The sequence below is a fragment of the Typopeltis vanoorti genome, chromosome 4 (genome assembly GCF_054136105.1).
Source record: "Typopeltis vanoorti isolate ZY-2024b chromosome 4, IOZ_Tvanoo_1.0, whole genome shotgun sequence".
NCBI lineage: Eukaryota > Metazoa > Arthropoda > Arachnida > Uropygi > Thelyphonidae > Typopeltis > Typopeltis vanoorti.
In genome coordinates, this window is record NC_143552.1 from 48,781,998 (window position 1) to 48,808,455 (window position 26,458).

Below are 26,458 nucleotides of genomic sequence, written 5' to 3' on the forward strand. Positions count from 1 at the left end.
TATCCTTGGGGTCTTGGGTAATAATAATAATAATAATCCTTTAGTAAAGGTTTGTCGATTGGTAGACCCTCTGCTACTAATGGCTCAGTTAAGTAAGTTTGAGCGCGGTTAGTAGTTGGAAGGGAATCAATCGTTTGATGCTGTTGGTATACTCTCCCTCGATTAGTCTTTGGACTCCCTGGAGGTGTCAAATAATAATAATATAAACTATAGCACTGTGTGTGGTTGAAGAAGATTCACTGTAGAATGCTTTCTACAGCTATGAAAATAACTGCATTAGGTTACAAATAAAAATTAACTGTGTGATAAGGAGTTACCTAGATGTTCTTTATTTATTTACTTATTAAAAAAAAAAACTACAGTGCATTAATACAGTTGGCATGCAATCATTGAGAAACTGACTGGACATTTATTATGTATGTAATAAATGGTATCTAAGCAGGATTTTTTTAGGGAGCTCTTAGGTCCCAAACCTGAGATATTGCATGTGAGAGCAATATTTTATATTGGAATGATTTGCAGTTTGTTCGTTGTTAAGTAATTGTTCACATCAAGTAATACCTGAAGGAAAAGAGAAAATTTATTGGGCCCAAAGTGACATTTTATGCGATACATCAAGAAGGATTGTAAGTTAATGCATAGAAAGATTGTCTTTTCTAGAGATTTTGATATTATCATGGGGAAGAATGCAAAGCAGAAGTCTTGTGAGAAACAACAGAAAAAAAAAAAAAAAGCTTTGTAGATCACTATAAGCATATCTATTTTATTTGTATACTTTTAAATAATGATTTCTGGCTAGGACTTACAGGTTAAAATAAAAATGCAGGTATTAATATTATAGACCTCTTTTATTTACCAGTAAAAGTGAGCTGGTAAATAGAATTTACAGTAAACTAGACTTTGCCTAACTCTGACTTACTGACGACATGTAGCTGAGTACCATCTTCTGTAGAGATAAGGACCAGTGTTAGATAAGCTTATCATTATTATTATTATTTTGGTAACCATGGAGTCAACAGACTCATCGTGGGAGGCCCTCTCAACCAGCAACATGTCTATCATAAGGAACTTTGAAATTATTTACAATTCCTGCATTCACAATGCACTCTGGCAGTGTATGTCACTTGCCAACAACTCCCCATGCAAAAAATCTGTTCTTCACCACATCTTTATATAACTTCTAGGGATGGCCTCGCTTTCTCTCCATCTTAACATCCACCCTTTTTATAATTCCGTCTGTATTGATCTGGTAGAATCCCTTAACTAACTTGAAGGTCTCTATCATATCTTCTTCCTATCCACCAAACTCGGTAATCACTCCCTCAACACACCCTCAACACACTCTTCATGTTTGATCTTCTAAGAGAATTATGACTTAAGAAATTATGTTAATTATTATTGTTAAAGACTCATCGCAGGAGTTCACACTCTCATGAAAAAGATCATCAAACTGTGCCTTAAACCTCACAATTTCATGGAATGCATTACCATACTTTTAGGTAATGCATTCCATTCACCAATAACTCTCCATGCATCTAATCTTCTCCTTACTTCCACGTTCACACGTTATTTATATGCCTTTCAGGAATGGCTTCTTGTTCTGCCCTTGTAACCCTCTACTCTACTCTACTCTACAAAAAAATCTCCTCCACATTAATTTGGTAACAAATCTCTCATCTCAATCATATCCCCTCTTCTTCTTTGGTTCACAAAGCTCTGCAAATTGCATTCACTCAATCTGGCATCTTATCACATGTTCCATAGACCTGATACTGACTTAGTGAACCTTATCTTCACCTATTTGAATTTATCCTCATCCCTTTGAAATCAGGCAACCAAATCTATGCACAGTAGTCCACGTGCGACCTGATCATGACCGCATATAATGAAACCATAACCTTTCTGCTCTGCATGTTGAGGTTCTCCTCATCATTGTCATAATGCAATGTGATTCTTACAACATTAGCATTGTGACACCTTAACTTCAAATCTCTGTTCACCATCATTAGCAGATCTGTCATCTCTTTTCCACCTTCATAATTTCTGTGTTAATTGTATACTCTGCTTCCATCCTTGCCTTTCAAATTTCAAGACCTTACATTTTACAACATTAAGCTGGTAGCATTATTCACTCGCCCACTCACATAGTATATTGGTCACAATATCTGTTCTGCTCCTCTTAGTTCTTCCCAACTTTGCATCATCAGCAAACAGCTGTATATATCTCCAGTTAAATCCCTCCCAATATCATTAACATACAAGTTAGACAATAATGGCTCCAAAATAGACCCTGTGGTATCATTGTGACTTTTCTCTTGGGATATTATTCCCTCATACAAAACCCACTGACACCTATTTAACAGCCAATCATTTATCCATCTCACTTGTTTTGTATTCAACCCCATACATTTAAATTTAGTTACCAGCTTGTTATATAGCAATCTGTGAAAGGCCTTTTGAAGAATTCAAGTATACCACTGTATTATGCATCTCTCCTATCCAGTGTATTCATCACTTTTTGTAGTACATAAGCAGATTGCTAAAACATGACTTCACCCTAACAAACCTATGCTGATCTGCATAGAGAATACTTCCATTATCAACCAAATTCTGAATTTCAGTCTTCAGACACCTTAACAAAAATTCCAGATTGGCTTAAAATTTGTAGCCTCAGTCTTATCTTCTGTCCCTCTGTGAAGTAGATTCTTCAGCTATGTAAATTATTACTATAGCAATCCCCATGGAGTCAACAGACTCATTATAGAGCTCTCACTGGATAATATATCTCTCACATTAAACCTTGCACTCTTTTGTACTTCTAGCATTCATGCAGCAACAAATTATTCCTATCCACCATCCTTTTTATGTAAAGGGGAAAAAAAAAAACAACCTTCTGCCTACTTCCTTCTTTGCCATATCTTTACAAAGTTTCCAGGGATGGCTGCTTTTTGTATGTGAGAGATAATGCCCCATATGTTTCTATTGCTTTTTTTCCTGGTATTATGTCATATTTTCTTTCCACCCCTCCATTAAAAGTGCTTTGAAAAAAAAAAAAAAAAAAAAAAAGGTTAAATGTTTAATTTAGGTTTGTTTTTTTTTATACATTAAATTTTTAATTATCTATTTTTTTTTTTCCAGATAAAGATGCTTTTGTCTTTCTACATCTGGTTTGTTCTCATTTGCCTAGAAATATTTCTGTTTTGTGTGATAAGTGGGAAAGGTGACAAAGAAGATATGGTAGATATAATCATTGATATAAAAACAAAGAGATATTTGCGTGAAGTTGATGAACGTTTTCTTAGTATTGGAATAGATACAAATATACTTCGCAGCAAGAACAAATGGAAGAGATTTCCTGTAACGTAAGTTCATTGAGCATAACTTTATTTTATTTGTTTACAAAAAATGTTCACAGATCCTCAGATGCAAGTGCTGTATTTTAGCAATATCATTTGCAGGTTTTTTAAAGGAAACTCCCAAAATCATGAAGTATAGCTAGCTGTCAGTTTAGGATTTCATGTTTTAAGAATAGGAGTAATTTTGGAAATTATCAATTGATAATTTGGGAATAATTATTTTTCTTGGAGTTATATACACAATTTGCATTGGTATAGCATGCCTCCTAGAGAATGTCAATACATAGTTATTATATTCTGTTTATGTCTTTGTATACTTCTTTCACCTGGCTTCTTCTTCATCCATTTTTTGGTGGCATGGATGGGAGGGTGGATGGTTATCATCTTTATTTCACCTATATATTCAGGAACATAAATTATTATTAATTGTTGCACATTCTGCTTATATTTTTACCCTTGAGCCATGCACACTCACTGGACGAAACATTAGAGATAGGGGGTGATGGGAAGTTGACACTGGCATCCCCCTTGCAGAGTGAAGCAGGAAGTACCATACAAATTGTATGGTACCATTGATCCCACTCAATTTTAGCATTACATGATCATTCTCCCTCTCACTCACTTTTAGGATGCTTGCAACACACCTTCCTAAATACTCTAGTTTCTCTGATTCTGCAATTTTAAAGTCTCTTTTTCCATCTGCCTTATATAAGTCCTTTTGACCATCAAATTCACTTTACACATCTTTTTATTATAAATAAAAAATTATCATATCCTACTGACACATGTATTTGGTCATATGCATAGACTTCAAGACAGCAATTTTCATTTTTAGGTTAAGTTGTTAATGAATGTTATTAACACTGGTTGTTGCACATTTGTGTGTGTGTTTGTGTGTGTGTGTGTGTGTGCACGTGCGCGTGTGCATTGTAATTTTACTCTTTTCAGTGGCAAAAATAAATTCAAAATAATAGTTTTCTCTTCTACCGGGTGGAATCCTAAATATCATATTTGGTGTTCAGAATTTTTTGAAATTTATTGTCATTTTAATTTTTAGTTTTAATAAAACTGTGTAATGGCAAAATTAGGAAAAACAATTTTTTTTTCTTCTATAGTGATCCTCTGATCTCATACTCACACATCATAATGTGACTTCAGTATCTTCACTTCTCTGCACTAACCACATTTTCAGACAATGTATTCCGCTCACTCACTGCTCTCCACCCCAAAAACACTACTCCTCACCTCCCTTGCTCACACTCTCTTTATACAGCTTCAGGGGATGGCCTCTTGTTCTCATCCTGTCTCCAAATATTCTGTGAAAAATGTCATTCACATGACATTTTTCACATTGAATATATGAGTTGGTAATTACCCTTTACCAACTCATATATCTTGATCATATCCCTTCTCCACCTTTTTATCCACCAGGCTCTGCAGTTTGCATTCTCTCAATCCGTTCTTATACTTTATTCCAGAGACATAAAACCGATGTAGTCAATCATCTCTAAATCCTCTGCAACATCTCATCATCCTTTATGCAACCAAATTTATGCATAGTAATCCATATGTGGTCTGATCAAAGTCTTGTATAGTAGAATCATAACATTCTTACTTCACCATGTCAGTGTTCTCTACATCAGAACTTCCCAAACTGTGGGCCGTGGTCCCCTTGGGGGGGGGGTGTAGGTTTTGTTGAGGGGGAGGCGTGAAATAATGAAAACAAATTGAAAATGTTTTAAGACTAAGTAGTTTTTTTACCTTAAAAGAAACGTATTTAATTTTTATTATTTCTTTTTTTGTTATTTTTATATTTTAATGGGAAAAAAATCACACATTGGTGTGGGTTCACAAATTTTGCTTCCTGCATATTTCAGCGCTTAATGAATATTAGTAAATATATGCTTATTCATATAAGTTTCATTTCAAAGCAGAAATCTAAGAATTGCAATTTCGAATATTTCACCTGATATTGGTGTAGCAGTATTGAAACACATCCATCATATTAAATTGTTATTAAACTTCTTTTTTGTTTTTAATTCTTTCTTTATTACTAATTGTTTTACGTTTCATGTGGTTGTACTGCAAAAGTACAATAACAAGATATCTATCTATATAAAAATATGAGGTAATGTGGCATGTCAAATGTGTATGTAAGATGCTAAAAATGTAATATTTGCATTTGATTTTTGCGATATTCGCTGTATGTTTTGTATTGAATATAAATACAATAAATATTATAATAATATATGTCTATATTATGATTTTTTTTCAAGGGGGGGTCATGAAATATTTTAATTTTTCCAAAGGGGGCCCTGACATCCAGAAGTTTGGGAAGCACTGCTCTACATCATTGCCAATAATCCACTGTGCTGACCTGTCGACCATCACCTCCAAGGTCTTTCATCTCTTATTCTCTGCATTCCATCTTTGTTTCCCCAAATTTGAAAACGTTACAGTGTGGAACATTGAACTGGAAATCCCACTCACTCACCCTGCAGTTTATTCTAATCCTCTTTCAAGTCCACAACATCCATTCTGCTCCTCATAGCTCTCCCCAGTTTTGCAGATAATGCAAAGTTGGGGAGAGCATTTACATATAAATTAAACAAACAACAATGGCCCCAGCAAAAAATAGACCTCTGGGGCATACCACTAATGCCTTTCCTCTTTGGGGATATTGATCTTCCACACACACACACACAACTTGCTGATACCTGTCAGAGAGCCAACCTTCAATTCAGTATATTAATCTGCTAACCTAATTCCTTCTATTCCAATTTAATTACCAGCTTGTCATGTGAAAATTTATCAAAGGCTTTTGCAAAATCTAAATGCTAATGTGTATGCATCCCCCTTTTCCAATGCATTTGTCACCATGTTATAATAAGCTCTCAACCTAGTTCTGAATCCTAGTCCTCACTAGCCTCTCTAACATTTTCACCACAACTCCAGATAAGCAGATTGGTCTATAATTCAAATCGGCCTATAATGATGCAGTACAATTTTGTCCTCTAACAATTTTGTAAGTTAAATCTCTTCTTAACTTCCTGGAACATTCTCTCAAGACACATGGTGATATACTGTCAAGTCCTATGGCCTTATTAACATCGAGTTTACTCAATTCCTCACATACCTCTTGCTCACTCATCAGAAGTGACCCCCCCCCGCTCAAGTTCTATATTATGCTTAACAATGATGTAATACCATATTGAATTGCTTATTTAACATCTCTGGTATATCAACCACAGTGGAAAACAACTTTTATCTCATTCTCTTCATTCTACCATTATCACTGACCAAAATCAGTTTATAGGATTTATTTTGGCCTCATTTACTAACTGCTGCTTATACTGCACTTTCGTTGCACTTACCAAGTGAGTCATCATCCTTGCTCTCTCTTCTTGTAACTGATTATTGCCACTCATCTTGTGCTGCCTACACAGTGCCTTTTTCTTGCAGATTGTACGCTTCATCTCTTCAGTCATCCATTTTACACTTGCCTTATTTAATCTCTTGACCTTTAGAATACACTCAGACATTGCATCTGATAGATATTTCCTGAGCAGGGACCAATCAGCATTGATTTCCTTCCCATTCAATCCCTCATGATATAGCTGCAAGCTGCTTCCTGAGTTTGTCATGATCACCTGCCTTATAATAGGTCTACATATATCCCTTTCTTACGGAAGTCTTATTATAGTTAGCCACCACCCAAATGATCACTTCATCAGCTAGAGGAAGATTTGAAACCTCATTCACAATAACATCCTCTGATGCAATAATCAAATCCAAGACCCTTGATCCTTATGTATCCTCTGTTACAACCTGCCTAAAACTGAAGAAATTCATTCTCTTTCATTCCAGTCTGTATTACCCCAACTGAAATCTCCTATAATGATCATCCTTTTCTTATTAGCTGGACCAGTTTGCCTATATAATTCCTTCATGTTACCAAGTTTATAGCAACACACTATTAAACATTTCATCCTGCCTGCCTCTGCTTTAGCTTCAAAACCACTGTCATTGTTTGCACCTTGCATCCCCACTTAGAATGGGCACAACGTTTCTGCTATTATTATTATTATTATTATTATTACATGACACCTCCAGGCAGTCCATGAACTCATCGAGGGAGGGCACCCACTCTACAACTCTCTGTCTCCATCACCAACTCCATCTATAACTAAGATGGAGTTGGTGAAACATCCATGCCCATGCTTGGATTCAAACCTGCAGCCTTTTGACTGGAGAGCAGATATGCTAACCATTTGGTTAGCATATCTGCTCTCCAGTCAAAAGGTTAGCATATTGTTATCAACAATATGCTAACCATTCGGTTAGCATATTGTTGATAACACCACCCCTCCTCCCTTTCTGCCCTGTCTGCCTTCATGAAAAACTACATATTCCTCCATCTCTGTCTCTGTCAGAATGTCATCCTCATCCAACTGCATCTCACTTATTCTGACAATTTTTGAGCAATTGAACTCTATCAATGCTACAGTTTCATTCCCCTTATTTTGAGTACTTCTGACACTTGTAAACATGCTTGAGCTCATTTCTGATTCTATAACAAATCCCACTAACCTTCACTCCTCCATACTCCCCTTCTCCCCAGCCATTTTTCTCCATCATCACTGATATTATACCTCTCCCAGACCTATATGTTACCTCCACATTCCTAACTCTCTTAACCCTTTTTGCACACTCATACATTCACTCCTGTAACCATCATCTACACTTTTCACATAGTGTCTCCCTGTTTACCCTGACATCTCCCTATTCCCCCCCCTGGCTGTCTTGTGTTTCTTCCTTTTCTCTCATTCTCTTCATCCATGCTACTCACCTTTCCATTCACGAGCTCTCCTACTCTAGTTTCTTGCTCTTCCCATGACTTATGCCACCTCCTTCTTCCTCAGGTCTATTCACTTTCTTCATTACTCTCTCATTCTCTTCATCCATGCTACTCACCTTTCCATTCACGAGCTCTCCTACTCTAGTTTCTTGCTCTTCCCATGACTTATGCCACCTCCTTCTTCCTCAGGTCTATTCACTTTCTTCATTACTCTCTCTTGCAGCAATAGTTTCTCCAGCTGATTCACACTAAATCCTTTAATTGTAGCCCACCTCTTTTATACAGTTCCATCCATTCCTCACATTCATCCCACACATTCACAAAATGAACTCCTTTCTCCTCACACAACTCAGCTAGCATCCCATTCATAATCTTCACTCTCCATCTCAACACATCACGATCATAACTGGGCAACACACACTGACTACCCTTCCTACTACACTGTTATCTTTACTCTCCTTAGCAGCCTTCTGGTATCCATCCTTACATTTTCCTTGTTACCAACCAAATCATTCATGCCTACTAACACTACTAACTCTTTTGCTCACTTACTCTTCATATCCGTTGCTTCAATCATTCTGCTCAAACCATTCCCAGGAAAGCAAACCTTATGCATCTTCTCATTAACCACACCTCTAATAATTGAATCCTCATACATGACCACTTTCGAATCATTGACACTTCTTTCACTTTGCCATCTTTTATTCCAACCTTCCTCTCTCTTCTATATATCTCTTATTCTTCTCATTTCATTCTGCAATTGCTTCATCTCTTGCCTCATCTTCACCAACTCTGCTTTCACATTCTGGATTATTTTCTTGCTGCTCTTTGCATACTCACTCTATCCAGCTGGTTGTGCATTTTTCTTTGCTGCCTATCACACTCACTATCTTACAATCTGTTGGCCTAACTTTTGCATATGCACCGTACTTCTACTTTCAACTACCTCATTTATACTCTATTTCACATTTCTTTCACTATCATTTACTCCTGTAACTCCATTCTCTAGAGCAGTGCTTCCCAAACTTCTGGATGTCAGGGCCCCCTTTGCAAAAATTAAAATATTTCACGGCTCCCCTCGAAAAAAAATCGTAATAGAGAGATATATTATTATAATATTTATTGTATTTATATTCAATACAAAACATACACAAAAATCAAATGCATATATTACATTTTTTGCCTCTTACCGTTTGGTTCTGAAGACGATGCGGGCTGTTCGGTAAAATATGAAATACTGTCTTTTTTTTTTTTTTTTGAGTCTGTTTCTGCTTCTTCTGATTGCTTGCGGGAATAGTTTTTATTTTTTATCAGCCACTTCTCCATCTCAGGGTTAAATTTTTTAACGTAGAATAGATCAAATAATATCACCACTTACTGATACTGGCACACCACAGACTGACAACATGAAATTGGTGATTATTACCTGAATAAGGGAATCCCAGGACCAGGAACATTTTTCTCTTTTGTGACTTTTCTCCGTTTACAGTAATTAAGCCTAATGTGAAACAGACAGCAAAGGCAGGGTTATTAAAGCGTGCATATGATTGGTGCGGTATTAACAAAAGATCGCACAACCGAAAGATAAAAGCATAGCTGACAATTGAGTTGAAATGCTAACTCTCTTCAACCGAATTCCATATGTGAAACTGCCATACCATTCATTATATATATATATATATATATATATATATATTACTTAGTTTTAACACTTTTACGAATTTTAACACGTTCGGTTGAATTTTATTGCTGCCTTGGGAAATCGAACTCACACACATCTAATTAATAACAATAGTTTTTTGTTAGATACTGTGTTTGCCCATGCAACATATGGTTTTGTTTCAGTCTATACAGCATAGTTTCTGTATGAGGGGACATGTGATTCATTAATTAGTGTGTTTTTATCCCAGTTGTCTCTAATTGCACTATTTGTTGAGAAATATATTACACAGACTTCTCATACCTTATTCACTGGCATAATAAAAGTACTTTTTATTACCTCTGCAGTATAGTGTCTATTAGGGAGGGGTGTTGTTTACCACTGCAAGCGAGTTACTATCTCCCCACATGAACTTGTTTAAGCTTTTTTTCATGTGTGAAGTATATGCGAAACTGTTATTGGTAACAGAAAACTAGCTCGAATGACAGTGATAATATAAAACGAGATTTGATATGTATATAAAGTCAATATCAACAGTCCCTGATTACGAACGCGTGATGAAAGGGACAGGGAGATTTGAAGCTTCCCCAGAGAGCATTCGAAGTAAATACAATTAACCACTGCTTTGAAATGAAACATATGAATAAGCAATATTTACTAATATTCACTAAGCGCCGAAATACGCAGGAAGCAAAGTTTGTGAACCAATACCAATGTGTGAATTTTTCCATTAAAATATAAAAAATAACAAAAAAGAAATAATAAATAATAAAAGTTAAATACGTTTCTTTTGAAATAAAAAAAAAACCAACTTAGTCTTAAAACATTTTAAATTTGTTTTCATTATTTCACGGCCCCCCTCAACAAAACCTACGGCCCCCAAGGGGTCCGCGGCCCACAGTTTGGGAAGCGCTGCTGTAGAGCACTCTCAGTTTCACAGCTGTCATCTTTAACTAACTTCCATTACCTCATTTTCCTACTTCCCACAAGTCTCACATTTCCAGCTTATGACTTATAAAACACTTACAACATCCCCCTTCCCTTTGTCCACTCTCACTGTAATACCACAGTCCATTTTTTTATTGCAACAAATGCATAGTGCACGTGCACACACACACACACTGCATCTCACAAAATCCCCTATGTCAAATCCTCTGAACAACGTCTTGCCCACCATTGTTTTGGTTCTCATTGTCACCATGAATGACACAGTTTATATATTTCACACAGTGTAATACTGAATATCAAAAATACAAAAACACACAGTCATATACAAGGATACTACAACCAGTAATTATCAATAATATCATGAATTATATATATTCAACAGATTGGTGGTGGTGATTTTTCCCTTTCGGTCATTTCTGACCTTAGGTGACTTTGTAGGCATTGCCCACAAAGTATTCCTGGTGAGATTTTTACAGGGTAGTTCACCATTGCTTTCCCCAACATCCTGGGAGGGGGAAGCAATGGTGAACTGTCTAAGGACCAGCATATGGCTATGATGTATTCATGACTGTAATCCACTTGTGTTCATGGAGCCGGTTTGCCTGTTTTGAGGGAGAAAAAACCCTCCACCTCCATACGAGACCGGTTAGCTCACCTTTAGTCAAAAGAGATCAGATAAAGGTTCCTCATGTCACTGACAGGAATTGAATCCAGATCTTTCCGATCAAAGGGCTTTGTCTATACTGTTAAATTGTGAATGAAACTATGTTGTGTAATTTATTTTTTTTATTCACATTTAACATTGCATATTATGTATTAATCATAATTTGTATAAAGATTATTTATTGTTCTTTAATTAAGAATTACTATTTAATTATTTATTCTATTCTTAACCTACTGTTAATATATTAAATAATATGTGTAAAATTTATGGTAACTAAATATATATGATGTAACGTGAAGTGTTATAATTAATTTCATATGTAATGAAAATGTTGACTAAGTAGTTCAAATATTCTGTTTATTCTTATTTGTGAAATTATTTAACGTTATGTAATCGTTCATGTAGTAGTGGAGCGTTGTATTACATTAGCGAAATGTTTGCGTTTAGTTTGTTGTCATGGAGACGCATGAGTAAACAACCACGGGGTCGAAGAGAACGTGGCATTCGAACGGGGGGGGGTGAAAAGAGTAAAAAGGAGATAATGGAAGTTTTATTAGTAAGAGAGAGGGGAGAGTGAGCTTTGCGGAACCAGTAGGAAGGTAGCATACAAGCAAGGAAGTAAAAGAAGATTATAAATTCTTTAGGGCAGATATTCATGAGAATAGTGTTAGAAGGCGAAAGCGTAGTGAATCATAAAGTTTGTTAGAAGTGAAATCAGCTGTCGTTGTGAAGAAAAGTTAATGCAGTAATCAGATAAACAAAATTGCTGTTTTTTTAGAATAGTGAAGCGCAGTTAACAAAAGTTCAGTTAAAGCGTAGAAGAATTTTATTATGTGTGTTCCGCTAATGTAAATAAGTTAATTCATAAGTGTACTCGCAATAACTTGATGTATTGAAGATTTTATCTGGTAAGAGTAGTTGTATATGTTTGTCTATTCTAGCATTAACTGTAATAGATCTCCGATGCTCAAAGTCCGGAATAAGCTTGCTTGGAATATTGTCTACCTAGATTAGTGCCTGCTGTGAACTTAAGCATTGAACTGACAGATTTGTAGAGACTGACTGATTGTGAAGTTTGTTATTTTAATCTGAGTTAAGAAAATATGTGTTTTTGAAGTTGCAAATTGTTTTTGAGAATTTAGAACATCGAACTGGAATGAGAGACTTAGCGAGTTGTATTGAGTTTATTGTATTGTTTCATTTAAAAGTAGAATTATTGTACTTGTTATATATCATATATTAAATGTTTTATTTTGTTAATCTAAATATTGTGTTTGCCTGAATTCCTTATTATTGCACCGTTCATAAAAAATTCGAATCTAGCGGGTGCCCCAAATAGAATAATAGTTAATTCGGCCAGAGTAAATGAGAAGACTGCTAGCTAATTAAAGATTGATCTTACTATTTATATAGACTAATCTAAGATAGGGTGGCGCAGTATAAATATAAATTTCCCTATTTTTGGATCGGTGATCAATTTGCGATTAAGTGTTATATTGATAAGAGTGACTTGAACCAAGATGGCGGATTTAGAACATAATATGAAAATAGAACGTCGCGACAATACCGATTAAGCTACAAAGTCTCATTAAACTGATTAGTTATCTGTAACCTCATCTTGTTCATGTTCTTGCTGCTACCCCAGTATACACCCACATCTTATGTACATAATATAATATTATTATATGTATATATATTATATTATTGCAGGATATATATATATATATATATATATATATTATTATTATGTATTTCCATAAATTAAGGAACAAAGAGAAAAACTGTGATAACTTGGGAAAAAATATATATATGAAAGTCAGGAACATTATATAAAAAAAAGTGTACTTATCATATACAAATGAGAGGCACTGTCAGCATTACATAACATTACATAAATGAGCCATAATGAGCCATAACATGAATTCAGATGGTGAGCCATCACATGAACTATGGCTTACCTCTAATCTTATGATGGCTTGCCATCTGAATTCATCAGTTAAATGATGAATTTAGGGATGTTATCATCCCTCTAATATCCGTGAAAGGGACACTTATTGTGGAGGTAGTGTGATGGTTTGGGAAGGCATCTGGCTACCTCCACCTGGTTGCATGTGAGTTGTTCTGAGGTTCACAGACTGGAACCAATTCCAACAGTTACAAACAGCATCCTAGATATATCATGAAGAAAGACCATAGGCTCTACAGCTGCAGTGGGTAACCAATATCTCCAATTATTTGCTTGCAAAAAACAGGAGTGCTACCCTTAACCCTTTAACTGCTGATTTTATATTCTACTGACATTGTCCCATGTGCTGAATTAATTTTGCAAGAAATTTATAAATAAAATCAATTAAAATTCTTACTGAAGTAAGAAGTGTGGACAACATCATACATTCTTGATATACACTTGTTCACTCACAAAAATGGCAATAATAGTGTTTTATAAATGTTAAAGATACCAAGCAATTTTATAAGCTTTTTTTTTTTTTTTTTCAGTTTAATGGAATGAAAACAGTACAAGGAATGAATGAATTAAATATTGGTTTAATGACTGAATATGTTTCTCTTTCACAGAGGGATCATTACCGTGGATACAATACAAAAATGAAGTGGATATGATTAGACCAAAAGCCTAGAGTTGTAGGAGGGGTACCCTCTGTGTGTTTGTGTAAGTAGGCAATCTTGGTTGTAGGGCAGAAAGTCTTAAGGATTAGTATCCCCATATTTTGTGGAGTTTCACATAACCATATTTATTATGCTTAAGCTGGTTTTAAAGATCCACGGCTGATTCCAAAACAGTTCTTTCATGATTTGATTTTGTGCTTTGTGGCATGGTCTGACCATAATTGTAGCAGCAGATATATTTTTTATGTTCTACCTGATGAATGTTGGCATATCCTTAAGTTTATCTCTAATAAAACAAATTGAAATGCAAAGAGTTTTATATAGTACCCATAGAAATTGAGATGGGTGAGAATTGATCTATAGAGAAGCTAGTAAGGGTAGCCATATTGAAAGCAGTTCAGAGATTTTATTTTGTTTCAGTTTGAGCTATTTTTTTTAGGTGTCATGCATATGAATAGTAATAGCATTAATGTTACCTGTCTGCTGAGAGAGCTGTAGGATGGTGGTAGGAACAAGCATTTTGCTAATTACAGTCTTACCATAAACACTGTTACAACTTCTTCACATCCCTGCACTGCCTACACAATTGTGCAAGCCCGGTTCCATTAGTGCTGCTATGTGCAGCCATCATTCCCATGTTTATTAGTAGAGAGTAAGTTGTCTAGCTGTACAAGTTCACATACAGTGAGGAGATTATGAGAACTGTGTAGCTGTAATAGCACTTCACAAGGTTGGAATGCAGCCATCTGTTATCTTCAGCATGTGAAAAACACTTGGGATCAGTAGCATCTTTGTGTATCGGACTATTAACTGTTACATTACAGAAAACATATCTGACTGCCAAAGAACAGGTTGACTATTTTGAATGTTGCTACATCCTAATGTTGCTACATTAGGATGTAGCAACATTAACAGCTTGTGAGGGCTGTGAAGGCATCCTTCTGCTGTAATCCTGTTAGAATGCAGAAAGTGATGCCATGAGAGATGAATGTTTCACAGAAAACAATGTCACGTGTACTAACAGATGACTTGGGGATGAAATCCTATCATCATTCTACTAGACACTTCTTAACACCACAACTTATTCGAATAGTGTGATAAAAAAATCAACACTTCTCCAGCAGTATGCTGGAAACAGACACAGAGATATCCTCTTGATGGATGGGATTTTCACCACTGAAGAGTGGTTTAATCACCAAAATAATTAGATATATGCCCTGGATGATCACACCCAGGATTCAGAGATCATCATCCTACATCAATTATGGTGTGGTGGCAGGGAGGTGGGCATATTGAGGTTATCCAAGTTGCATTTCTGTGAGAAAGAGGTCAAAACTTCCTCCAAAGTGTATCAAGACACCATGCTAGAACCTGTGGTACGGTCCCTTAACAACACCTTGTTTCATGGTAGCAATGGACCTTCCAGCAGGACTCAGCCCTTGCACATGAGGTGAGGACCACATGACAGTGGTTGGAGGCAAATGTGCCCAACCACATATTGTCATCTGATTGGCAGTCTGGAAGTCCTGATCTGAATGTGTTGGACTTCAAATTGTGGTCGGAGCTTGCGAGAGTAGCCTGCAAGAAATGCCACCCCAGTATCGCCTGCTTGATGGTGGATTTGTAGCAATCAATGGTAGCATTTCTCTTGGATGTTGTGCTTGCTGCAATTGATATGTGGCCTCACAGAATTCGGGCATGCATGAAGGCGAAAGGGGACATTTTGAACATTGAGTGCTGCTGTATGCACATTATACATGGCGTGTGTATGTGCTAAAGCTGTAAATGATTTAATGATAGATTTTATACTCTGTTCAAGTTGTAAGAATATATATGGCTAGACTAGGTACATGTAATTGTAGCCATTTGATAAGAAGATATGATGATAAATATGGTTAATTTGAGCTGTGAGAGAGAGAGAGAGAGAGAAACCTAGTTAGAACTGAGGTTCATCATCAGCATCTGTTCTAATCTCACATGATCTGTCAGGTACATCTCTCAAATCAAATGGAAAAAGATGACCATTATAGAAAATGTAAACAAAAAATATTCTTAGAATTAGTGGCCACACTGACAAATTAACCAAACCTCAATAAACACTGTATACATTGAATATGTACATTACTAACATTACAATGGACCAAGAACTAATTGATCCTTGTGGTACACCACTGGTTATCTTAAATCAATATTGCAGAATCACATCATCCTCATATACCCACTTTTTGATATCTGTTAGCCATCCTGTTATCCATGCCAATAGTTTATAAACTAATCTCAATTTCTCCAATTTATGCAACAGTCTTCTGTGCTGTGCTGTATTTTGTCAAAAGCCTTAACAGCATCCAAAAGTATTATTGTGTTTCAATTCCCTTTGTCTAACTCAATAGTAAAATGATTATAGAATGTGAGCAAGTTGCTCAAATATGATCTTTCCTTAGTAAACCCATGCTGTTCATTGCAAAGTATAGATTCTCTGTCAACCAATTTCTGTATGCAAGCCCTAACCAACTTTTCCAAAATTTTTACCACCACTCCAGACATTCTTATGGGTTGATAGTTGGATATATCAATCTTTGCTCCACCATACATTCTTTCCACATTTATTGAATCTTCTCTGTTCTTGAGACTCAAATTATGTACCAGGGTTAATATGCATTAAATTTTTCATTGAATAGACATCCTTATATAGCTTTCAGGGACATCCCTGGAAGTTTTATAAGGTTGATGAGCAGAATGCATTGCTTGGCATTGTGGTTAATGCAGATATATTGAATGAGTTTAAAGCAGGGTTTGATGGTTTTTTGTATAACAGTGTGTGCCTCCTGCAATGAGTCTTTTGACACCATGCAGGGTTGGTGTTAATAATAATAATAATAATAATATAGCCTGGTCAAAGGAATCACCAGTTCAGCTGAACACTCTTTTAGCATCTGTGCTGATATCCCATCATTCTTTATTGCTGAATTCTTATTCAATTTGTGCAACATCTCTGTTACCTCCTTCTCATTCTCCTGAGTTTCTTCATCCAGTGAAGAGGTAGCATTAAGTTCAATGTTGAATGTACCAGGTTGATAGCTTTTAGCAAAATGGGCACTCATTAGTTGAACAAGCTCTTCTGCATCTGTCACCTACAGATGTGGTTCTTTTTAATTTGTAGAACCAGTTTCCTTTCATGCTCAGACTTAGTTTTCCATACAACAGTTGCAACTCTTCTGGCCTGCTGCTCATAATTTTCATAGTTGGCATCATGCTTATGTACACGGTATTCCCGTGACATCATTTATTGCTTATGAATCTCTTGCTTAATAAGATTACATATCCATTTCACTTTCATGCACAGTTGATATCCTTTCCATCTAGCAACTGATACCATGGTGCAGAATCCAGCATACTTCTCAGTTGGTCAAAATTTCCTGCTCTGTAGTTCAGTATTTAACTTTTTTTTTAATGAAACATTCATAAACTTAGGCACTTCCCAAGTGAGTTCCTCATGATCACTGTCACTAAGTGGAGGAAGAATAGTTACATCTTTAACTAAAATCCCCTCTAACACTATAATCAGATCTAATACTCTTTGATCTCAAGTTCCTTCTGTCACATGCTGCTTGAGGAAGCTATCTTCATCAGCTGAATAAATTCCCTTTCATTCTTCTCATGAGATTTCACTGTTACCCAATCAGTGTTCAGATAATTACTATCCCTGGTATGATTACATGATCTTTATTTGGTAATGATTATCTTCATCACTAGCAACTGATCCACTAGGTATGTAACAACACTCTACTAGAGTGGTGAATTTAAGAACAAATATGATACCTGTTGAGTGCAGTATGTGGCCTCCTTCAATGCGTTTCTGATTCCCTGGCGGTCTTTCATAATAATAATAATATTGTCCCTGACTCTCTCTGTTAGGTCTCTTATACCAGTTAATAATTTCTCGAGACTTTTGATACCAACAGCATTCAAGTGCAGGGCTTAGCTCTTTTACAGATCCATTCTTCTCTCCTACTCAATCCACATATCCAAAAGCTCCCATCCTTTCCTTCTATGTAGCCTATACATCAAATCATTTGTCATAATAGCTCTTCTTCTTAATTTCTCTCATATCTAGATAATATACTTATGATTTTCACTTTTTTCACTATTCACTCTCATTTCTTCTAACAATTCTTTCATATCCTCTGTCATACTGTGGAGGGTATGTAAAGATAAATATGACTAGCAAACTCATGAACAGTACAAGGCTCAGGCAAGAAAGGTGACCAGCATGTTAAGAAAGGCAAAATCAGATTATGAGAAGAATCTAGCCAAGCAGACCAAACAAAATCCCAAGGAGTTCTTTCATCATGTGGCAAGTCATAGGACAAATGACTATGGAAGATTAACTTAATGAGCGATGATGGTCACAAGAAGACAGAAGCAGATAAAATAGTTGAATTACTGAGTGAGCACTTTTGCAGGGGTATATCCTAGTGAAGTTACTGCTTTAACCTATGTGACAGACACTAATATGAGAACAGAGGTCGATGAATTGGAAGTTCTTAGGATATTGCAGAATCTCAATGTAAAGCCGGCTTGGTTGGCCAGGTGGTTAGCGTATCTGCTCTCCAGCCAAAAGGCTGTGGGTTTGAATGCCGCCATGGGCATGGATGTTTGTGATTGTCTGTGAAAATACTAGTGGTGGTTGGCAGTAGATGGCATTGGTGTAGTTGCGGTTTGTTGTAGTTGGTGAATTGAGTGGTGGAGACAATGTTGTAGAGTAGGTGCCCTCCCTCGATGCGTCTTTGGACTCCCTGTAGGTTCATGTAATAATAATAATAATAATAATAATAATAAATGCAGCTGTGAGAGATGGGATATCAGCCAGAGTTTTGAGAGAATGTACAAGGGGACTGGCACTGCCTTTGATTAGGCACTAGAGTTCCAAGGGAGTGGAAAGAGGGAATAAGAGAGTTTCTTATAAGACTGCAGTAGCAAATTATAGACCAATGAGTATCTCAGGGGTGGTGGTAAAAATACTAGAAAAATTGGTATAAAAGAGAATTCAAGAATGGATAGATAAAAATATGATACTGTATGAGGGGTCACCATGGCTTTGTGAAGGAATCAGTCATGCCTTAGTAATTTACTAACTTTTTATAATAGAGTAACAGCTGAGTTGGATAAAGGAAATGGCTACACGATGATTGTGCTGGATTTTGCAAGGTCATTTGACAGAATACCACATGAAAATCTGTTATACAAACTGGAACAAATGGGAATGGATATGACACTGGTTAAGTGCATAAGATGATGGCTGCTGGACGGATATCAAAAAGTGGTATATGGAGAGGCGGAATCGAGGTGAAAACAGGTGACTAGTGGTGTGCCACAAGGTTCAGTCCTGGGACCACTGCTGTTTAATTTCTACATAAATGATATAGGAAATAACCTGAGAGGAAATATTCAGTTGTTTGCTGATTATGCTAAATAAGGTAGAGTAATAGTTAATCAAGGTGTTGTGGAGAGCTTGCTGGATGATTTAAATAGGTTGTCAGTATGGGCAAAAGTTAATAGGTGCCAGTTTAATGTCAAGAAATATAAACTTATGCATTCTGAGATAAATAGACCATAAGCTGTATATCACATTGATGGCAGTGTACTCCAGGAAATAGATAAAGCTAGTGATTTAGGGTGGTGGTAGACAGAGAATTAAAGTTTAGAGGACATATTGGGTTGTTGCAAATGAAATGGCCGATTTTAAGGATGATTGAAAAATAAGAGAATAAAAAGAAGAAGAATACCTGTTTAATCAAAGTAATCTCCAGCAGCATCCATGCATTGTTGCCAACATGTGGCAAGGTTATTTATACCACATTTGTAAAAATCAGTGTCTCTGGAAGTGATGAAGTCCTCCACTGCCCAATAAATTGATGCATCGTTGACAAAGCATTTCTTGGACAAAAAATGGCTCAAGTGCTGGAAAAAATAGTAATCTGTTGGGGAAATGTCAGGAGAGTATGGAGGATGAGGCACAATTTCGTATCCCAAATTGTTGATTTGCTGTATGGTTGACACTGCCATATGTGGTCGGATGTTATCCTGAAGCAATAGGACTCCATGTCTATTCACAAGTTTTGGTTGCTTAAGGCACAATTTGTCATGCATTTGCTGCATATCTGTACAATATCGAGCTACATTTATTGTTTCACCTCGTGGAAGGAATGAGTAGTGAATAACACCAACAGAAGACCACCATACAGTAAACAACATCTTCATTGGATGCAGAGGTCCCTTTGGAGTCCTTCCTGGAGCGTCTTTCACTTCCAACCACTGCAACGAATGTGTACGATTGTCATACACATTCGTTGAATATCCACATCTCATCCACAGTCACAATTCATTGCAGGAACCTTTCTTCTTTACTTCTTAAGAGAGAAGAGCACACTTCCAAACGCCGTGCTTTGTTTTCATCAGTGAGTTCGTGAGGCACCCACTTGTCGAGCTTCCTTACTTTTCCTATTATTGCCTAGTGCCATGAAACAGTTGAGAAGTGTACATTTAGTGTCTGGGCGATCTCTCATACAGTTTGTTGTGGATCTGATTTGATTAAATCCTTTAATTCATTCGAATCAATGGAGGAAGGACGATGGCCACAGGGTTCATTTTGTAGCCTCAAATCTCCTGAGCGAAATTTTGCAAACCAACGGCGGGTGGATTTCTCATTAGTTGTTCCTCAGCTGAATGTTTTATTGATGTCTTTTACTGCAGCCACTGCAGAATTTCCAAATTTGAACTTGTAAAGATATAGCAACCTTAATTGACTGGGTTCCATGATTGACTTGATGTCGGTAGTATTCAATGTTTAATGCTTGTTGAATGAAACAAATACTACAATTGCATCACCCATGTGAGATGCTGTCACATGACATAAAAAATTTGCATATACCTCAGTGCTTGCTTTCTTCGGCAACCAGTAGAAACCTGACAGTCATTCAACGGCCATTTCATTTGCAACAACCCAATATTTCAAAGGTTGGTAAGGTGGCCCATAAGAATACTTGGCTATTGAAGAATACATTAAAAAGTAGAGATAAGAAAGTTGTTATTCCCGTTTATAAGGCCTTGATACACCCACATCTGGATTACTGTGCTCATGTCTGGTTTCCTGGGTTTCTTCAGGATGAGGAAGCGGTGGAGAGGATATTTCCTATCAGGATAGATTGAAGGTGCACGGATTGCAGAAGTTGGTTGATAGGAGAAAAAGAGGGGATATGATAGAAACATTTAAGCCACTTAAAAGGTTTTATAGGATAGAAGCAGGGGGAAATGTTTCAGCACTTGGCTAGAGGGACCAGAACAAGGGGATCATCCCTGGAAATTGAATAAAGGTGGTCAGTAGGGATGTTAGGGCTACATTTTTTGTTTGGAGAGTTGTGAATGAGTGGAATGGGTTGCCAGAGCCATTTGCGGGTGCTTTGTCTGTTAATGGGTTTAAGGAGAGGTATGATAGATTGGGTCTCCCGCGATGAGTCTTTGGACTCCATGAAGGTGCCTGTATAATAATTATAATACTGAACTTATCTCTAGGTAAGTTGTTTGCACCTACTAGAATTACAGTCTCTTTTATTTTAGCTTTCTATTTTCATTTTATGTGCTATATTTTTAATTTTTGTTATGGAAAAACTTCCAAGTTTTCCCAGAAACCTCTCATCAGTGGCATGCTTCATGGTAGAGTCGCTATACCAAATAATATTCATCTCTTTACAATCAACTTTACCTACCTGTTTTTTGTTATGCACTACCTAACCTGATTTCCTACTTTGTTGTTTTGCCATACAAAATAATATCCTTTTTTTTTACAATCAACTTTACCTACCTGATATTTGTTATGCACTAACTTACCTGATTTCATGCTTTGTTGTTTCTTATTTTGCTGCTTGACTTTGTTATTTCAGTATGTTCCTTTAAATGCTGCTCAAATTTCTGTAATTCCCATTTTGTCTGTCTCATCAAGCCCTTGTAAAGAGCCAAAATAGCTTCCTTATCTTAAAATGTCCAAGTTTGTTTCAGTATTGCAATTATCTTTTGAGTGGTACTTGCAATCTTTGCTATATGAGCCCCTGAACATGAACTTGCTATCCATTAACACTCCAAGATCCCTAGCCTGCTCAGTTTCTTCTGATATAATCTCACCAAAATAATATGACATTGGATAACATATTACGAAAAGTGCATGACTTTGCATTTACTGACAATGAATTGACATCCATTTTCACATGCCCACAATTTCAGTCTGTTCAAATCATTCTGCAAATACTGCATACCAGCTGAATTCCCGAATACCCTGCCTATCTTTGCATCATGAGCAAATAAGTGTACATCACATGTCAAATGCTTCCCAGTGTCATTAATGTATAGATTGAATAACAGTGGACCAATAATCTGCTTTAACCCTGAAATTTCAGAGTTTAAATTATTTTCAATATCCACTTCAGTATAATCTTTAGCCAGTCAAGCCTTCTTGTTCCTAACTTCACTGTTCTTGTTAGCATTCGTTTTTTGTGTGTTTTCTGTTGCCATTTTACAAATGTGTTTAATATTGTAATATCTCAATTAAAATATATTATAAAAGCACTAAATGCGAGGGCGGTCTGAAAAGTTCTCGGCCTAACAATGAAAGAAAACAAATTTATAATTTCAATATTATTTTTATTTTTCAACATAATCTCCCTTAAGACTAATACATTTATTCCAGTGATGCTCCAGCGACATTATCCCATCCCTGTAGTGGTTCTCAGTAAGATCTGTGAAATACCCCTCTATAGCCGCAGTCACCTCTTGATTCAAAGAAAAATTCTGACCAGCGCGGATGAGTTTTGGTTTTGGGAAGAGACAGAAGTCAAGGGAGCCAAATCTGGGGAACAGGGTGGATGTTCCAACAATTCATAGTGCAGATCCCTTAATTTTCCCATTGCCAAAACACGTTGGGAAAAAAGAACATCTACAATTACAATTATGTCTGGAAATATGAATGGAAATATGCTTTATAGATGCATCTGTTATTAACAACAATTTTAACAATCACAGTAATTTTAACTGTAGAGTAAATAAAATGTGTCATTATTTATTGAACTTGCATTAAGCATATATATTATTATTTGAGACTGCAGCTTAAATATATTTACTATCTAGTATTTTTATACTAATTTTATACAATGAAAGAAAATACATTATATTTAAATTAAAGGGCATAGGACCACAGTATATAAAAAATATTAATTAAATAGATACCTTTTAAAAAACACATCAAGCACGAGGTGAAGAGCTAACAAAGCACACCCAAACTGAGGCCGTTGCAGTGAAAAATATTTGCCGTCTTTTCCGTGTATCAATAGCTCGATACAAAGTTGACCTCGGCTGCATGTCATGAACCCCAGGCTGGGATTCCCACATAAGCTTCATTGTGTTGTCGCAATATTAAAGATCCAAGCCTATATAATGTATGTGTGAGCCTCACATAACCCGAATCAGAATTATTTTTTCAGAGTTATTTATTATATTCTTAAATATAAAGTATCCTCAAAAAATGATTTTATTAAAATTTTTTTATTAAAATAGTAATATAACATAAATTTTAGTTGCATACAGTAATAATATTGGAACTTCTATTATATTTTCAAGCTTCTAAAAGCATTAACATTTTTAACATATTGTCTAATGTTTAAGGGGGCGCACTTCATCAGGGGCTCACTTGTCATCGGACTAGCTGACACCCTGGCCAGTCTGCCACTGCTCTCAAGAACTCTAGAAATTTATTTTCCTTATTCCCAAATGCTATCTCTTCATTCTAATCTATACTGCCATAGTTAAAACCACCCATAATAATTACCCTTCCTTTGTTCACTAATGCAAGTTGTTTATACATTTCTTCACCACCACTCTCCACATTCCCAGTCCTATAGCAACATTCAACTAAATATGCCTTCCTTTCAACCTTCATGTTACACCTTACTGCCTCATAACCATTGCCACTATTTCCTCCTTTCATGTCTACCTTATGTAGACTTAATTCCTCTGCTATCATCAGTAGCACTCCCCTTCCCATCTTGCCCTGTCTCTCCTTGCGAAAAATACTCTATCCATCCATTTCTATTCCCATTTTGATATCATCTTCATTTAACCATGTTTCATTTATTCCAATGATTTTCGGGCGAATAAATTCAATCACTGAAACCATTTCATCCTCCTTATTTCTGATACTTCTGGCATTTGTAAAGAAATGCAGCAGTTCATTTTTAGATCTATAGCCAGTCCTATCCAAGCCATATGTTGGTTGTGATTTCTCCACCACACCTGCCCAATCACCTTTATCACCACTTACCACAACTTCCCCACCCACATCACAATATACACCATCCTCATACATAACATTCACTGCCACTTTCAACATCCACTTTCCCTATGCCATGTTTTCCTATTCACCCGAGCTCCCCCCCCCCCCGTTTCTCTGTTCCTCTTGCATTCCCGTTCTCTCTTCATCTCTCACACTACTACTGTTTCCACTGCTAAGCACTTCTGTTTCTTCAGTACCACTCTCCTGATTTTTCCCTTCAGCTTGCAAGCATCGCACACTGTACTTGCGCACACACACACACACACACACTGTACTTTCATCCAGCAACACTTTCTCCTGTACGCTCACTCCAAAGCCATTTAAATGCAACTCATCACACCTGTGTAATTTCATTCTTCCTTCAAACACATGCCATACCCACAAATTCCACTCCCTTCTCCTCACACAGCATTTCTAGCATATCATCCATGATTTTGGCTCTCTGTTACAACTAATCATCATCATACCTTGGCAACACACTGACAACCTTTCCTACTACACTGTTATCTTTCATTCTTCCCAATGGTCTCTTGATATTCATCCTCACATCCTTCTTATTTCCACTTAGAACATTTTTCCCTACAATGATTCTCTTGTTTGTTTCTTCATATGTATCATTTATGAACTTTTGTAACATTATGAGAAGCTGTTTATGAGAAGAAACATTATCTAACAGGCTGTGGATTGGTATTGTAATGTGGCATCAATGTGCATGAAAGCCTTTATATAGTAGATGATTTTATCATGTGGTGTGAGATCATCATGCTTCTTTTCAGAAGAGTAGTGATCTCACACCCGTTATTATAATAAATTTAGTTTAATCCTTTATCCAAGTATAAGCAAACAAAGTTTGCACCTGCCCTGCAAATATCTTCAGGACTGAGGTAAGGTGGTACATCTCTTGGCAACTCGTAACAAAGGTGGACCAAGCTCTAATCACTCCTTGTCTCAGTATCTCCCATAATGCAAAGCACATCTCCTTGCGGACATGTATACTTGCGGACATCTATGCATTAAGGGAAGGGCCACTACCCAGACCGGTTTTGACCTTTATTGAGGTCTCGTCAGTGGGAGGCAGACCCAGAGCGGTGCTATGAATTCTCTATTGCTTCTGCCTTAGCACCACTCTTGGTCTGCCTCCCACTGACGAGACCTCAATAAAGGTCAAAACCGGTCTGGGTAGTGACCCTTCCCTTAATGCATAGCAGTATACATGTTCTCAAGGAGATGTGCTTTGCATTATGGGAGATACTGAGATAAGGAGTGATGAGAGCTTGGTCCACCTTTGCTACAAGTTGCCAAGGGATATACCACCTTACCTCAGTCCTAAAGATATCTTCAGGCACAAACTTTGTTTGCTTACACTTGGATAAAGGATTAAACTAAATTTATTATAGTCTAACTAAGTGCAAAATAAACTTCCAACATCTTTCTTTAAATCCAGAGTAATTTAATAATAAGGTGGTACACCGGTTGGCAACTCGTATGGTAAATGACCTCTCCATTGCTTCTGCCTTAGCACCACTCTGGGTCTGCCTCCCACTGACGAGACCTCAATAAAGGTCAAAACCGGTCTGGGTAGTGGCCCTTCCCATAATGCAAAGCACATGTCCGCAAGGAGATGTGCTTTGCATTATGGGAGATACTGAGACAAGGATTGATGAGAGCTTGGTCCACCTTTGTTACGAGTTGCCAAGGGATATACCACCTTACTTCAGTCCTGAAGATATTTTCAGGTGCAAACTTTGTTTGCTTACACCTGGATAAAGGATTAAATTAAATTTATTATAGTCTAACCAAGTGCAAAATAAACTTCAACACCCGTTATTGATGATCTCAAGTGCCTGGAAAAGCACTATGTTTGGTTGATAGACCAGGGTTTCCAGATTAATTTAGACATTTTTCTCAATATTGTACTAGTGTGCAATTTTTTCCAGCATTTCAAGGTTTATAAAAAAAGTGCTTCAAA

At 36.6% G+C, this 26,458-nt stretch overlaps 1 protein-coding gene across 1 annotated transcript in view; it reads left to right on the plus strand.

The window, feature by feature from the left end:
- The window catches only part of LOC150107287 (heparanase-like), a 321,370-nt gene continuing 294,912 nt past the window's right edge, over positions 1 to 26,458 (plus strand). The window contains exons 1-2 of the mRNA XM_090391135.1: positions 1 to 17; positions 3,139 to 3,362. Coding sequence (XP_090247261.1) covers positions 3,145 to 3,362 — 218 coding nt within the window. The 5' untranslated portion in view covers positions 1 to 17; positions 3,139 to 3,144. The remainder of the gene's footprint in view (positions 18 to 3,138; positions 3,363 to 26,458) is intronic.